Raw genomic sequence first — 16,018 nt, 5'->3', positions numbered from 1 at the left:
TCTTCACCCACATTTAACTTCCCACTTTATTTGTACCCTTTCAGACTCTTGCTCTCTTGGAAGAAGAGGATGACATAAATCAGATCACAGATTACTTCTCCTACGAGCACTTTTATGTTATATACTGCAAATTCTGGGAGCTGGACACTGACCATGACCTTTACATCAGCCAGAAGGACCTGGCTAGGTATAGTGACCAAGGTATGCTGCCTGCAAATGTGGCAGGGTGAGGGCATTSCTGAAAATAGAATGTTCTTACTGAAAATAGAGCCTGCCTTTAATCTGGCTAATTTGTTGCCTCAAAAAAGGTTTCTATGGAGTCATCCACCTGTTAAAGAAATGCTGATTTAGAGAAGGAGTTGTTGAGGCTTAGACACAAAACTGCAGGACACATTATTTTCTGCATGAGTAGCTGCAGATGGACCTTCTGTTCACATGTGGTCCACTGCCAGGAGGACAGGCTGAAATAATGTCCTGAAACTCATTTGTTATTTACTGAGGGCTTTGCAGGAACTTGGAAGTAGGGACAAGAAGGAAGAGCCTGTGTGAACTYCAAAGATTGCTGAAGTACAATCTTGTTATGCATGAGAGGAATTCCAGAGTCCAGGGAAGCTTGGGGGATTTCAGCTTGCAGATGGACTCTGGAGAGCATCTCTTTGAGTTCAGTGTGGCACTGCCTTTCCATGRGTTGAGCAGATGCTATTTGATTTTGAAAGTTCAAGGGCCATGGATAAATTAATGGAATATAAGTCCACAAAGGGCTAAAAGTCCACGTGTTCCAAGTGCAGGCATTTATGGGGAGACCATGGGGGTTCTGGGTGAAGGTGGCAGTCACAGGGCTCTGCAGTGCTGATCACAGGACTGGATGGGTGAGGAGGGAGGGGTGGGTGATACAGAATGTTGGGCCCTGCTGGGAGGCTGCAGTGTAGGATGGAGTATTTGCAGCACAGCAGGCTTGAGAGGCCTGGGATTAAGGGGAGAGCCATGTGTGCAGTGCCCAGCAGCCTGTCACCTGTGCCAGGCCACCTGAGGGGTGGGGCTGGCTCTGCCTGGCTGGAGGGTCAGAGCTGTGCCAGGACCACAGGAGTGATGGAGAAGGAGCCCAGGTGGGCTCAGCTGCCTGSGAGGGTGAGGTCACTGTGCTAATCCTGCCCAGAACGGGTACTGCTGCTTGGCTTGTGCCATTACAATCTGCCCCACACATCTCGGCTGGCATGGCCTCACCTTTACACTGCTGGTTCATTGTCTTCCCTGCAGCAGTTGCCAGAGCCTGTCCTTTCCTAGAAAGTGTTTTGTGGGATTTGATATGTTCCTTTTTGCTTGATATCGCAGTACACATTGCAATAGTCTCCTTCTACTGTGTGACAAATCCCACTGCAGCAAAGAGGAGTAACATGGCCATTTGCAAGGATCCAGATAACAGTTGCCATCTGTGTGGGACAGCGTGGTGTTTGGGAGGATACAAAGGCAGACACTCTGGGAGAACCTTTGGGTTTTAGAAAATGCTGCTAAACAGAGGRTGGCTAGACGGCAGTGTAGGYAGAGCTTTGTTTTAGCAATGGGAAGGGGATTTGTGTGGATTCAGCATGAACAGCTGATTGTAGTTACTGCTGTGAGCTGTAGCTTCATTTTCTCTGTGTTTTCCTTGTTTCCAGCTTTGTCAAACAGGATCATTGAGCGGATATTCAGCGGTGCTGTGGTGAGGTGAGGAACAGCACACACACTGCTTGGGGGAAGAAGGGAAGGGGTTTCTGTGAGGCTGAGAAGTACAGGTTGCTCTCAAAAATGCCCCTGATCCAACAGGGTGCTCCAGCTGGAGCAGCCCGAAAATGGAGTGAGACTTCTGGGTATCTTGAGAAAACAAACTGGAAATCCCATAGGGTGGGATAACTGGGCATAGSTGGAAGACATGGCACAGGGATAGCTGGAGAGCACTTTGAAGTCAGTGCAAAGTGATTTGCTGTGGGAGTGGGTGTGGCAGATGAGCCTCAGCTCTGCTGTGATAAAAAGGCAGCAAATGCAGTGCCTTGTGCTGCAGGGTGTGGGGGAGTAAGGCTAAAGGGGTGACAATGCCCCGTTTYCTCTCACTAGTGACTTGAAAAATACCTGATGATCTCCTGAGTATTTAGGAGCCTGGTGATTTTTATTTTTTTTTTCTGGTGTGTCTTTTAGAGGCACTGAAGTTCAAAAGGAAGGGCGCATGAGTTATGCCGATTTTGTGTGGCTCCTCATTTCAGAGGAAGACAAAAGGAATGCTACAAGGTGAGATTGATTTCTGTGTCTTAGGAAAATCACTGAAATGAACAGATAAGGTAAAACCTTCTGTGACCTACCACTTTCTAAAAGAGGCACCAGCTTGGGGTCTGGAGATCGTTGGGAAGAAAATATCTTACTGTTGATGTTTGGTCAAATAATTTTGCCTTTTACGAGGAAGACCTGTGTAGAAGCAGTTTTCTTGTAATWTTAAATGTCTTGGTAGTCAGACCAGTGCCTTTGATCACCCTGTGCCTTGAGACACTGGCTCTGAGCACACCCTCCTGTGGTGCTGGCAGCAGCTGAGCACATCCCTTCACAGGTGGAGTGAGTGTGTGAGGAAACTTCATTGTGGCACTATGTAAAACCTGCCTGTGACCTGGTTTGTACAGCCAGTGGGAGGCTGCTGGGCAGGGCTGGTCCAGATGTGCCTATGAGTGTCAGCACAAGGAATCTTATGGATAACTTAGAGAAGAATCCAGAACTGCAGGGTTGGACCCTCTAGAGGGCAGGAGCTATGCAGAGTGCAGCTGCCTGAGAGCTCTGCCTTGTGTATAAAGGAGCCAGCGAGTGCATGGCACAGCTGCCTTGTCCCTCAGCAGGGTCCCTGCAGTGTCCTGGGCTCAGAGCTGGCTCTATGTGGCCAACTCTTGCTGCTGGATCAGACAGGGGGTCCCTGCGCTGTGTGAGCCCCTCAGGCTGCAGCAGAGGACACTGGGTACAGGAGAAACAGGCCATGAGCACCTGGGAGACCAGCAGGAGCTGCTTGGAGTGTTTGCCTGTGCCCTGACCCTTCCCAAAGGCTGCTGCCATCCCTGGGTGTGTGCCCAGCTGTGGCAGGAGAGTCTCGGGGGGTGTAAGGGCAATGAGCACGGCTGCAGTGGCTGCTGTGTGGGTGCCCAGTGCGGTGCCACAGCGTCCCTGCTCTGTCTCCAGCATTGAGTACTGGTTCCGCTGCATGGACCTGGACGGGGACGGCGTGCTGTCCATGTATGAGCTGGAGTACTTCTACGAGGAGCAGTGCGAGCGCATGGAGGTGATGGGCATCGAGCCRCTGCCCTTCCAGGACCTGCTCTGCCAGATGCTGGACCTCGTCAAGCCAGAGAGGGAAGGTAAGTCCTGTTCAGGCACAGCTTTCATCCCCTTTCATCTGTGGGGGATTGAGGAAGTAAAGCCCCTGTGAAACCCATCTACAGGCAGAGCCCTGTGTGAGAGTCCCAGGGCTGAAATCACCGCACATTGTGCCGTGATGCTGTGCATCAGGAGCTCTGAWATGCTAAAACCAGAGAGCTCATGGATTATCTGCCTGGGACTGAAGCAMCAAGGCTTGTGTGCTCCCAGCTGTGGGATGTGTTGGCAGTCTACATCATAAAACTGAGCCATCCCTCTTCACATTCCATCKTATTTCACATGACTGTCAAAGGCCTCCATATGTATGTGAGATTTAAGCCTAATAAACACACCCWTTTATTGAATAATTGGCTGAGTTTTGTGATATTGCAGCCTATTGGTGTTACAACTTTTGTAAGAACTCAGTAGCACAATCCTGTCGTTTTTTTCTGTAGGAAGAGTAACCCTGCGAGACTTGAAGAGGTGCAGAATGGCTCATGTGTTCTTCAACACTTTCTTCAATTTAGAGAAATATCTCGACAATGAACAGAGGGATCCCTTTGCAGTGCAAAAGGTATAAATCACCTTTATTTCTAAATACAGCCTTTCTCACACTGAGTTTTGGAGTGCTCCTGAATGTAGAGAAAATCCAACTGAATATAAGAACACTTTTTTCACAAGTACAGCTTTTTGACTGTCTCCCAGAAGCCTCTTATCAGCTCAAAAAGAAAAGTGGAGGGGATACCAAAACCAGCTCTGGTTCCCTCAYAGCTGTTCCCACATAATCACCAATACAAACTTTGTAGTTAATGATTCAAGGCTTATATATGTCCCAACAGAACCACCCTTTTTGTTTGTTTGTTTGCTTATTTGTTCATTTAAACTGGATCATCATAAAAGCAGTCAAGTGGGATCAGGAAGATAACTTATTATCCCCATCCTGTAGTAAATGGCAGAGGGCCAGGTGTTTATAGAGGTGTTATCCAGTGGTCTTCTCTCAAACTGCTCTAACTTGGCAAACTAAAGAATYCCTCAAAACATCTGTTACAATGAACCTTTGATAGCCAGATTTGAAATCACAGAGTCCCTCAGTCCAATACAAARTGCACAGTTTGAGCTAGAGCAAAGCAAATGTGTGGTTGTTGCATCTCTCAAGTGGAGCAGATGCAGTTTGTTGGCAGCTTGGGTCACATGCTGAGCTTCACAGACCATGAGAGGTATTTTTTCATAGTTCTTTATGTGCAGATGTTGAAACACTAAGGTAGTTGTGAGTTTCTCAGTGAAGGCAGTTTTTGCCTGGCTGTTTCCATCCATTCCCTCCTACCCTGACTGTGTGATCTCTTTAGGACATGGACAGCGATGGCCCCGAGCCCTCTGACTGGGACAGGTACGCRGCTGAGGAGTATGAGATCCTGGTGGCCGAGGAGTCTGGCAACGAGCAGCTCCAGGAGGGGTGAGCATGGGCCTGGCACTGCCCTGGCACTGCCCTGGGCACACACGGCTGCCTCCAGCTGGGGTCTGCTAGGGGCAGTGCTGCCAGTGCCAGCAGAGCTGCTGGGGCAGTGGGATGAACCTTGGGACTGGGCTCTGGAGCATGTGGGCCCAGGACAGCTGCTCCCAGCAGGAGCACTGGTGTGGTGTTGGGGGGCTGCACACACCAGGGAGGGGAGCTGGGAAGAAGGACAAAGCCTTTTGCTTTTGGCCRCCATACAGGAATAGAGCTCAAATAACTTTTGCTGGTCTTGGCCATACATTGACCAATGCACACTGCCAAGGATGAGGAGCTGTAGCTCTGTTACATTTATTGTACCCAGCAGAGACTTTTTTTAGTCCAACTTTATGTCTATTAGTCTGTGATCTTCATCAGCTGTACTTCCGTATTTCCATCATTTATTAAGTTTATTGAGACTTTTTCTTCAGATACTTGGTTTCTTCAATACCTACACTCAATTTTCAGCCTTCTGGACAGGCACACCGGCTGTTTTCAGTCAGTGAATTTAGGCAGAGCAGTTGCTCTAGAACTTCTCTGTGTACAAGAGCTTCCTGCAGATAAATGGAGACTCAGTCTAATCTTCCTTTAGATTTGTGTCTGTGTTATTATTATCCTCTTGAGAATATTTCTTTCAAGCACCCAAAGAATGCTTACCCTGTGTTAATCCTGCATGATTCAGGATTGCATCCACTCTTGAGCAGTATTTATAGAGCCATTAGGGTATTGAGAAGATTGCATCATTTTCAAAACTTCCCACACTGGAAATTGCTTGGGATGGCAGTAGCASCTACTAATTAGCCACGGAGATTTGCAGAGCTATTGAGAGTTGTTCCCCTCTCTGCCTGTGCATGCAAACAGCAACAGGCTGTTCCCTCAGCCCTCTGAGCTGCCTGGCCTTCCTGTGGCCTTCACAAGGGAAGATGAGGTAGGGCAGGATGAAAGAGGAGATTGCTGCATTYCCTGCAGCTGCTTTGCAACACCTGTGTCCTCAGCACAGAAAAGAAACAGGAGGCTGCCATTAAAGCTGTGCAGGATCATTAATTCCCAGTCCCAAAACAACGGGAAAAGCGACAGGTGATGTCAGATTTTTGAAGTTGGTCTGAAGCAGCTCTGTGTCTTCCTGCAAAGAACATGTCAGCAACCTGGCTGCTTGCTTTTAAGAKCCCCTGAAAAGCTCTGTAGTCATGGCAGCAGGATTAGATCTCATTTGTGGAGCATAGCAACAGATCATGCAGGAAAAAAGGAAGGGAAAAAGAAAAACAAAGAGCTGGATGCCCAGACAAATTTGCCAGAAAGAGTCATTGAGTTTTTGCACATACATTATTTCTGCTGTCCTTTGAGGATGGCAGAAACAGGGAGCAGGGACAGAACCAAGACAATTCCTGATGAGCTCAGGGAGAGATGGGAAGATTTTTGGYTAAGTTAGCTGTCAGAACATGAAAATCTGTGTTTGTCTTATGAGTACATTTGAAAAAAAMCCATCATTCAGCAATCACAGATGCATTGGCGTGTCCCACATCTGTGATTAGCTCTGTCCCTGCATCTCTGGAAGGMAAGTTTCTAAAGCCAGTCAGTGTCTGGCTGGCTGAGGTGTGCCTAGGAGAGAGCCCTGCTCCTGGAATGGCAATCTCAGCAAGGCAGTGGACACTCCCAGGGCCTTCCAGGGGCTGGACTCCACTGAGAGCTGCAGTCACCWAAAGTAAGAGGACAGTGTTGTGCTCGAGACAAAAATAAAGCATCACATTTCACTGGAAGCCACATCTGCTCTCTGACCTGCATGGGATTCTGTGGAGAGAGGGACACACGCTGCTCTGGAGCAGCACCAGCAGCTGGCTTTGGCCAGCACATGCTTTGATGCACATCTAATGATGCAGGACAGCAGGGCAGCAGTGGGCACTGCTTGGTTCRCTGTCCCAGAGCCCAGGCTCAGGTAGCTGCTGGACTTGAAAACTACCGCTGCCTTCAGGGAAAGAGATCTTTCTACATGGAAGGAGAAGGAAGAGAAACAGCGTCTGTTATCAGCTGCTGCTGGGAAAACATCCCCTGAGCAATGGGGAGCCAGGGCACCATACAGTGCACCCTGCTGACGGAGGAGAGGGGACACAGAAGCACAGGCTCACAGGGTGTTGCTTTGGGCAGCTTGGACCATTGTTACTGTTCTCCCTCCATCCTGTCTGATGGCTTCACTGCTCCATTCCAGGAACCCAGCAGTGTAAGGAAGGGAGAGGGGTGACAAGGACATTGCTGAACCAGAGCCAAAATGTGTGTTTGCCAGGAGGAAGGGCAAAGAATTCTCTGGAGAAATTCCCCTCCTTGGAAGGGACAACCTAGAGTTGTCACAGTCGAGTCTTGAGGAATGTGTGTTTAACTTCCACAAGCCCTTATTTGTTTTCATGGGACTGTGAAGTTCTGAAACTGGCCTGGAAGGGGAGAGCAGGGGATTGATTACTTTTAGTGCTAATCTTGTTCAAAAGCATCCCAGGGAAGCTCCTTAGCTGTAAAGGTGGAAAGCRTTTATTCCAAGATGGGAAAGGCACTGCTGAGCCTTGAGGAGCAAACAAGTGGAGTGGAAAAGTCACTCCCTGGGAAAGGACAGTGAGAAGCCCCTTTTGGAGCAGACATGAAAGGGTTTAGTACAGAAGCAAAAGACGCCTGAAAAAAATATAATAATGGAGCTCCAGCTGCTGGTGACTGTGCARTGCCAGGAAGAAGTCACATTCCATGTGTAGGAGAGAAAGGGACARGGCTAACAGGAGCAGTGGGATTGAAGGAAAAGGAGGTACAAAAGGAATATTCCAAGAATAGCACTCAAATGGAAATACAAAGTTTTCTTCAGCTGCATCACTTTAAACCAAGAAGAAATTAGAGAAGCTGAGGCACCTCCAAACTTTCCCAATCCATTCCTGCTGGGGGAGGCAGGGCCACACAACCCCCACAGGCACCAGGAGGCAAAAAAGGATGCAAATTGCACAGATTTAGCACATGTGGTCAGAACTGGTATTGGTGCAGGATCCAGATCATTGTTTCCCTTCTCCCACTTATGCAAGAATCCAGAAGGTTGCAGGATTACTAAGCAGGTGCTGTCCTTTATGGAAGAGAAAGGACAGCATTGTYCTGGAAGGTTTGGGCTGGTCTCCCCTCACACAGCAAGGACAGACCCTGACAGCTTCCCAAGGGTTTGCTGTGCCTGCATGTGGATCAGCCAAGGGAACAGCACTGCAGGAAGGCAATTCCTTCCTGGCACAGCCCTGCTGGGCTATCAACAGAGGTGACTTTTCTGCAGGGTATCACTGGACACTCAAGGGCCATCCATTCCTGTGCTCACCATGGGAGCACCTGCTGCAGCATCTCCTTTGTGGCTGCCTTGCTTTGGAACAAAAGGAAGAAMTTTAAATTCAACAAAACTAACCTGAAGTGTGTTATGACTGAAGGGAAGCATCTTAAAAACATAATTTCTCAGGACTAGGAATGGGCTGAGAGCCCCAGAGCCATATCCTKTGCTGCAGAGCACAGAACCCAACCAGCCTGAATAGTGCAGCTGAGCTGAAAATTCCCACCAATTTGGGCCATAAATGGTCAATCCTGGACATCAAACTCCAGACTGAGGGGGAGAGGAGCAAGGGAGTGTGGCCACAATTGTTCTTCTGTGTCTGTCAAAACACYCCTGAGCCAGAGGATGCTTTGGGAACCAGGCTTTTGTGAACCAAGGCTCCTCTGGGGACTGGGCATGTGGCTGCATGACTTTATTTCTATGCTGAGCAACTGGGGCTCTGGAAGCTCCTGACAGTTGTTACTGAAGCTGGATTCAAGTTTTCTAATGCTGAACACCAGTGAGAATTAGTTTTAGAACTTAGAGATGAGGCTGGATGGGAGCACAGGTCCATGTCAGCTGGCAGAGTACTTTCCCATGTCCCAGGAATCTCCTCCTCAAGATTCACCTCTCATCTCTCATTTTAGCCTGCTAGCTTTGTAGCCACTGAAATAACTGCCCTGAAAACCAAAATACAGCTTTTAACGACACMCCTTTTGTCTTTGCAGATCATGTGAAGAAGACTATGACACAGATGAAGTCTTACCTCTCCCTGAAACTGGAGACAAGTCAGACAAACTAGTTATCTCAGATTTCTCAGCATAGAGAAGTGGAAGACACTTAGCCCATGTCTTTCAAACTGGAGAGCATTCAGTCCCAAGGCACTTTGGGGGTTTTCCTTAAATCCATCATTGGAACAATGTGCTTTATTTTGTACACTGAAACTTGAGACCCCTTTCTGTGTAATTGCTATAAGGTAATTTCTATGAAAAGGCTTTTTACAATACGTTATCGTGCACATTCACTGAAAATGGTGATTGCACCTTGTTTCATTTATATATAAATTCTGTTATGTCCCCAGATGTGCAATAAATGCCAGCATCTAATGATTACTTGTAACAGCTGCAAGCAGCAWCTCCAGTGGTCATTTCTCAGTCAATTCTGCCCCATGCCACTCCATCCCTTTGGCTTTATACCAGGARTGACAAAAGAGCTGCCAAAATAATTTAAATGTGTGTCTAGAAATCTTCTAAAACACAGGTCACAATGAAGTTCTGTTTTTCCTTCACGTCCTGGAAGCAAATGGAATGTGTCAGTGCATGGGCAGAGCAAAGTCCCTCTGTTCTTTGTGCCCAGGTTCCTCACTGGACTGTTTCACTGCTGCAGTCCTGGGAGCAGTTTCAGCACTACACCATGCTATGTTCTCCAGGAATTTGAGAGTGAGTTACCTGTTCCAGTCCTGCATCCCCTCCTGTGCTGATCTGCCTCTGGCTAGAGCTTTGTCTGTGTAGATCTCTGCTTTSTGGGAGTGTTTTGTAGAGTATTTACAGCAAATACAGATGTCTGCTGTTCAGCTGCTGTGCTGAGACTGCTGTGCCTGGTGTGCACCAGTTCCATCCATTCCTGTGCTCTCTCCTGGAGCCTTCTTTCACCTGTAAYCAAGAGACTAAGCTGAGATAATGARAAAACCAACACAGTATTTTAACTAGTAAAGGAATTAGTCTTTGTTGTTGCCAAAAATTAATTTTTCTCTCAGTCTGAGAGAGGAAATGCTGTAACTAATGAATTCTTGCTTTAAGTGCAGAATGAAACCAACTTTCTCCCTAGAATAACAAGTGATGCTTCTGCTCTCAGCATACTCTGCTGCAGCTGTGCTTCCTGGTGAGCAGGAGCTGTCTGTGATTCAGCACCGGGCTGATTAGAACAAATTCTTCCCAGTCCTTCATTTTATCCCTCATAAATGCACAAGCAGGTCTGGGCCTCACTTTGAGAGCTGGGGCAGATCTGACTCTCCCAGCTGTGCCCAGTCCGTGCCCAGTGTGTGCCCTGTGGYTCCTGTGAGCTCCGTGTGCCAGCCTCGGGCTGTGCCTCCTGCTGGCATTCCCAGAGATGCCTCCCTGCTCCTGGCAGGCTTCTGCTGCCCTCCCTGGCTGCACAGCCTGCTCAGCACAGGAGAACCCGAGTCCCGGGGACAGGACGGGACTGGGTCCCTGCGGTACCTGCAGGGTGATGAGCACACAAGTCTGGGCTGACCACCCTGTGCAGCCTCTGAAGCCCCGGGCCTGCCTCCTCTACCCACGGGGATGTGCTGCTGCCTCCCTGGGCTCAGGAATTCTCCCTGCATGAAAATYAGGAAGAGAGCAAGGTTTCACTTGAACCAACCAGATGCAGACACAAGCCCCAGGATCCTGGACCTGGTGTTTGGGAAACCCCTGGATGCCCAGGTTGTTAGAAAAGGCCATGCCAGGGCACCTGCATCCCATAATAACAGATGAAGCAGGGAGCACTCTGAGCAAACCAGGACAAGCCCCTGGAATGCAGTAAGCATACAGTGGGTCTGGATCCCATCTCCATCACTGCCGTAACCTTGAAGGGAAAACCTTACCTGGGGTTATTCTGCAAATGCTCAAATGCAGAACCACCAGGAGCTGACTGCAGGAATGGACCCRGGATGGAGCTCCCACAGTGCTGGGTGGAACCAATCCAGCCACATTTTTCCAAGAAGAACCTGGGCACAGCAGGAGTTCACCCTTCCCTCACTGCCATGGGCCAGAGGGGCCTTTCACTCCCTGTACATCTCTCCAAAGACAAGAGATTCCTCAGAAGGAGTAAGAAGGACCTGACCCCRTTCTAGGCAGAAATGGAACCCTTGTGTCCTCACTCCAGCAACAGCAGTCCTGGGATGTTCCATTTGCCAGTTCTGGAAAGCCTCAGTCACCACCACTGCAGGGTCTTTCTCATCTGCCCTTTGCAGAGGACCTTTAATTCAGCCCAGCTCTGAATTCAGGCTCCCACCTCACACCTTGGCAGCCTGAACTGGTGCCTTGCTTTGCAGAAAGTGGAGCCCAGAGCCTGGGAACACTCACCAGTTGCTTTCCCAAGGTTTGGTTCAATCAATGGAGTCAGGAGCTSGTAGCTGCTCTGCTGTGCCCAAACCCAGCCCCTCCCTCCTGCCAACAGAGGTTCAGTGCTGCTACAACACAGAAGAGTCCAAACCCAGCCCCTGCTTTCAACACAATAAAAAAAACCAACCAACTCATTTACAGCAAATGTTTTGCATTCTATGTGAACAGAAGGACAAGCTGCAGAAGCCATTGCTGCCTTGGTGGTAGTACAAAACCTGCAGTAATACTCCAAGAGTAAAAATCCATTCTCTGTCCCTAAAGTACCTGAAAATAAYCCCAATTCAGCAGGCACAGAGGCATCAGCAGAGGAAGTGTTCTACACCCCATTTGTGACTCAGCCACTCTTGATGGAAGGTTTGTAACTCTGCAGGATCTAAATGAGGTAAATTTGGGAAATCTTTTACATCTTTGCTCTTTCTGGGCTAGTCAAGGGTGCCTGTGCCCAGGCAGCAGAGCTGCTCAGAGCAGCCCCCGAGCTCAGCTGGCTCCAGGAACAAAGCAGCCCAGAATCCCTGCCCAGAAGAGTTGTAGGAGTCCCTCAGCTCCAGCACTGCCTCCCTCTCCTTCAGTGCCACTGCAGGTGTTGCATTCCTGGAAGGACACTGCCTGCATTTTTCAGTGCGCTTCCAGCTCACACCCAAGGCTTTTTCCTTACGAGTAGTCAGAAAAGTGAGTAGCATTTGCATGATAAAAATATGTTTGTGTTTATTTGTTCTCTCTCGTCTGCTTTTGTCTAGCAAAATGAACCCCTTGGTTTTTACTTTTGTACCACAAATATTTTCTCTCTGCAGTACTAAGATGGGAGATATGGGTTTGGGATTACTGCTGGTGTGGTACTAGTTGGATTTTCTCTTTCTTCTAAAATCTCAGTAGTACTTGCTGCATCCCAGTTTTTGGCAGTGAACCCTTGGCAATGCCCCAGCTCCCCTCCTGCCTCTGAGGGGCGAGTGGTGCAGAACAGACATGGACAGCAACCAAGGSAGTCCAAAGCCTTCCTGCTTTCCTGAACCAAGGATTGAAGCAAGCTGACTTGAGACRCTCTAACCAAGGTACTGGGCTTAGTTTCTGAAACAAAATAGGCCTGAAAGACCAGTGCAGAGCTCACTGAACTGTTATTGTAACAGTATGGATTTGGAGTTTCTGGATCAGTAGCTTAGGTCTATGCAAACAAAACTGAACCTCAGTGACAAGCACAAGCTACTGAAAGAAAAACAAAAACAGAGYTTCCCCTTGTGTGCTCCCCACTGTGTTGCTGGGTGCAGGGGTTAGAAACTGAATATTTAATAATAATAATAAAGATTCTCAGACTTTGTAAGAGTAGCTTTGGAGACATTTTGTGCTGGCATGGTTTGATCTTTGTATTTTTACTTTGTATGTACTTCTTTTTGGTAAATAAATGACTTTTGAATTTAAAATGGAAAACTGGTCTCAGTGGTGGGGTAGAGTGTTACTGCTCACTTCACCTCTGGCTGCTGTGCCACTCTCCTTCCCTGCTGTTGAAAGGAATGAGAAGGTAGTGTCTTTACAAACAGACTGACTCTGGGGTGAGATAAGGCTGATATTGGCAGATGATAGAAACAATAGGAAGCATTTGCACAGGAATTCTACTGATTGGCTTACCCCAGTCTATGTTAATAGACTACCTGAGCAGAGACACAGAGATGGATATTGAAAGGGGGCAGTGTATGGTAGAAGGAGGGTTTCATCAGGCGTTTTGGGGAGCCTGTACCTCTCAAGTACCTCAGCCAATGGGGAAAGAGAGAGGGAACAGCGACCGGGAAATTGGGATAAAAGGAGGCTGCGTCCTCTATGAATTTGAGAGACCCCATGGGAAATGCCCATGACCTCTTCCTTCATTCATGAATAAAGTTGCGGGACTCCTCTRTCTCCTTTTTGGACATAAACCTCTGGTGCTTGTGGATTAATTTTCCKAACACTGTGGTGCCTTGGTCTGAAAGACAGGTGTCTGCCAAGGAAGACAGGAGCCTCCCTGGAATGGAGAATGTGACCCCTCTTCCCTCCAGATTGTTATAACTTGGACATTAAGGAGTTATCAGGCAAAGATATGCAAAAAGGAGCAACAGTTTTTTACTGTGCGGATAACAAGGCAAACAAACAACARCGGCAGCGACACCAAACAGAGGCACAGAGCAGCCCCCCTGGGTGTCCCACCCTCCTCTCGGTGCAGTTACGGTCACGGCCGGCAGGGGGCGCCGGGGGGTCCCGCTTGCGCAGGGCGGGTGCGGTGGTTCCTCCGCGCCCGCAGGGGGCGCGACAGCGCTGGCGATGATTCCTCCCCGCCGGCAGGGGGCGCTGTGGCGCGGGGTCAGCGCCACTCTCCCTCACGCGGTGATGGCGGGCGGGCTGCACGACGGAATGGGCTGCAGCGGGAACCTCCGAGCGGCGGCTGCGGCGGCGGGAGCTGGCTTGCCCAGAGCAGTGAGCAACAGGTGGCAGGAGCTCCACAGCTGTGGCAGGAGCCGTGGTGTGACTCGGCGGGCGAGGGTGCCTGCGGGGTGAGCAGCCACTCCGGAACCGGGAGAGGCTCTCTCAGGGTGGGGAGGGTTCGTGGTCTGGGTTTCCCCTGGTAGCCCCCGAGTAGATGGTGAGAGTCCTTTCCAGTGAGGTAGGGTTAGGGTGTTCAGTAGCTGTGCTTATGWACAGAGCTCACTCACGGTAGAAGCAAAATAGACGGAACTCAGCGGTGGCGCTGGATTCTTCCCGCAGCGAGCGCAGCCTGTGTCCCCTCGCCGAATGCCCGGAGAGCAGGCGAGCCAGAAGCTGCCTCAGCGCCTTTTCCCCAGCCCAAATGCCGTGGTATCTCTGTCCCTCCAAGAGAAACCACCCAGATAAGCGAGTAGCAGGCTGCACCCTCCCCGGAGTTGGGCCCGTTGTCCTCTTTAAGTACCAGTCGTTATTGTGTCTTAGCAACAGATGGGATAAAAATTCCCTAAGAGAAAGAAAACAAAGGAAAAACCCTAATCTCCAATTTATGGTGAGCTCACATCACCCTGTTACCTGCCATCAAATGCCCTCCAAAGCCAAAATTCCAGGCTTTCTTCTCAAAAATACTGGGACAAAGCAATCTGACCACTTACCTGACACTGTGTTTGCATCCTCAATGCGGAGTACTGTCCTTGAAGACTTACCAAAACATCCAGCTCCTTAATTTTAACATCTCCTGGATMTTTTGGAAGTGGAATCAACAAAAAACCCAAACTAAACAAAGAGACCAACAATAAAAACCAAACAAAACCAGCAATGCCTTTTCTAATTTACTTAYATGCCATTCTCAAGCATAGTCATTGCTCTTGTATTGCTGCACCAAGGGGTGTCTAGAGAACAGTCACCTTTTGGTGAATTTCTTCAGGGTRTCAAAAGCACTTTAATTTTGAAATTTAAATAGTTACAACCGAAAATGTGCCTGTGATGTTCTTGGTAGTACTGTAAATAGCATCACCTACCTTTCAGAAGGGATTTCTTCAGCCGTGCCACACACTTGGATTGATCCTTACAAAGGTGCTTTTTTGTATCCTTTCAGTTATCCAAGTTAGCAGTCAAGAGCTCTTTTCTGACTGGTACAGAATTGGAGCAAGAARTGTTTGGGGAAGGGCTGCTTTTGTGCTGGTCACGCCAGAACCTCTGCACCATCCCTGTGCCACAGCTGTGGAATCTGTTCCTTGAAAGTGTCGGAGTTTCGCCGAGGGAGCAGCTCCCTGCCGTGCCAGCAGTGCCTGCCTTGGCAAACAGGCTTTTCGGGTTTGTTTCCTTTTAACTCTGCAGGTTTTTCTGGCACTGCCAAATGCTGGGGCTGGCAGGGGCAGCCCCGGGCTGTGCTGAGGGCACCAAGGAGAGGAGCCTGTGCGCAGGCGGCAGCTGTTCCCTGCCACCTCGGTTCCTGGGAATGCTTYCAGCTCAGATGTTCATGCAAGGGAAAAACATCTGCAGGGAGAGGCTGCTGTGCCCCCAGTGTCCCTGGCTCTGCACCATGGGGTCAGAGAACCAGGGGGTGAGAAGAGCTCCTGTTGGAAGAGCAGCGTGAAAACACATCCAGGCGGTCATTTTGTTCTGTTTCCCATCCCCCCTCCCCTGGGATTTAATCCCAACCTCTGAGATATCAAAGAACCATTAAGGTTGGAAAAAACCCATCGAGAAAAAAAAAGTCTAATCTTTGACAGAGCTCCAGCCTGCCCACTAARCCCTACCACCAAGGGCCACGCTGACTTGTCTTTTGGAACATTTCTCAACATCCTAATGTGTGATACCCAGGAAGAGCCTTTCCACTTCAGGTGGAAGGGTAGAGGGCTYCTCCTTGTTCAGATCCATGTTCAGACCTGGATGGTCCGAAGCATTGGGTTTTGTACCACTACATGTGACCATAAACTGCTGCTTTTTCTTTCTGACTCAGCTCTACAAATTACAGKGTTTTAATAAAGTTTGGAAGTTAATCCMTGCCTTAAAGGGGATTGGGAAGAAAACTGGAATATCACACACCTCCTCTGTGAGAAGAAATCCCCAAGCAGCTCCCTCTGTGCTAAGGCTGAAACAGCTTCCAAGATCCAGAACCCCCCCAGGAGGAACACTGGGAATTCTGGGCAGCCCTGCCAGGGCCAGGCTGGGGGTTGAACAATCTTTGAGCCGCTTCCCCCCACCAATGACTCCCCAGCTCCTCAGCAGGGACAACAGGGACATCTGCTGCTCTCACCCTTCTCTCTGCCCAAGCCAAGG

The 16,018-nt window shown here is 49.1% G+C and overlaps 1 protein-coding gene across 2 annotated transcripts in view; it reads left to right on the top strand.

The window, feature by feature from the left end:
* Window positions 1-13,159, top strand: part of PPP2R3A (protein phosphatase 2 regulatory subunit B''alpha) — a 54,731-nt gene extending 41,572 nt beyond the window's left edge. For both annotated transcript variants that reach the window (XM_057379605.1, XM_057379606.1), the window contains exons 8-14: window positions 45-201; window positions 1,656-1,704; window positions 2,173-2,262; window positions 3,190-3,365; window positions 3,819-3,937; window positions 4,710-4,816; window positions 8,894-13,159. In XM_057379605.1, coding sequence (XP_057235588.1) covers window positions 45-201; window positions 1,656-1,704; window positions 2,173-2,262; window positions 3,190-3,365; window positions 3,819-3,937; window positions 4,710-4,816; window positions 8,894-8,990 — 795 coding nt within the window. In that variant the 3' untranslated portion in view covers window positions 8,991-13,159. The remainder of the gene's footprint in view (window positions 1-44; window positions 202-1,655; window positions 1,705-2,172; window positions 2,263-3,189; window positions 3,366-3,818; window positions 3,938-4,709; window positions 4,817-8,893) is intronic.
* The last annotated feature ends 2,859 nt before the right edge of the window (window positions 13,160-16,018 follow it).

Source organism: Malurus melanocephalus, unplaced genomic scaffold (assembly GCF_030028575.1).
Source record: "Malurus melanocephalus ecotype Western Australia unplaced genomic scaffold, MMel_1.1 scaffold_412, whole genome shotgun sequence".
Classification (NCBI taxonomy): Eukaryota; Metazoa; Chordata; class Aves; order Passeriformes; family Maluridae; genus Malurus; species Malurus melanocephalus.
This window is presented reverse-complemented; position numbering and strand designations above follow the sequence as displayed.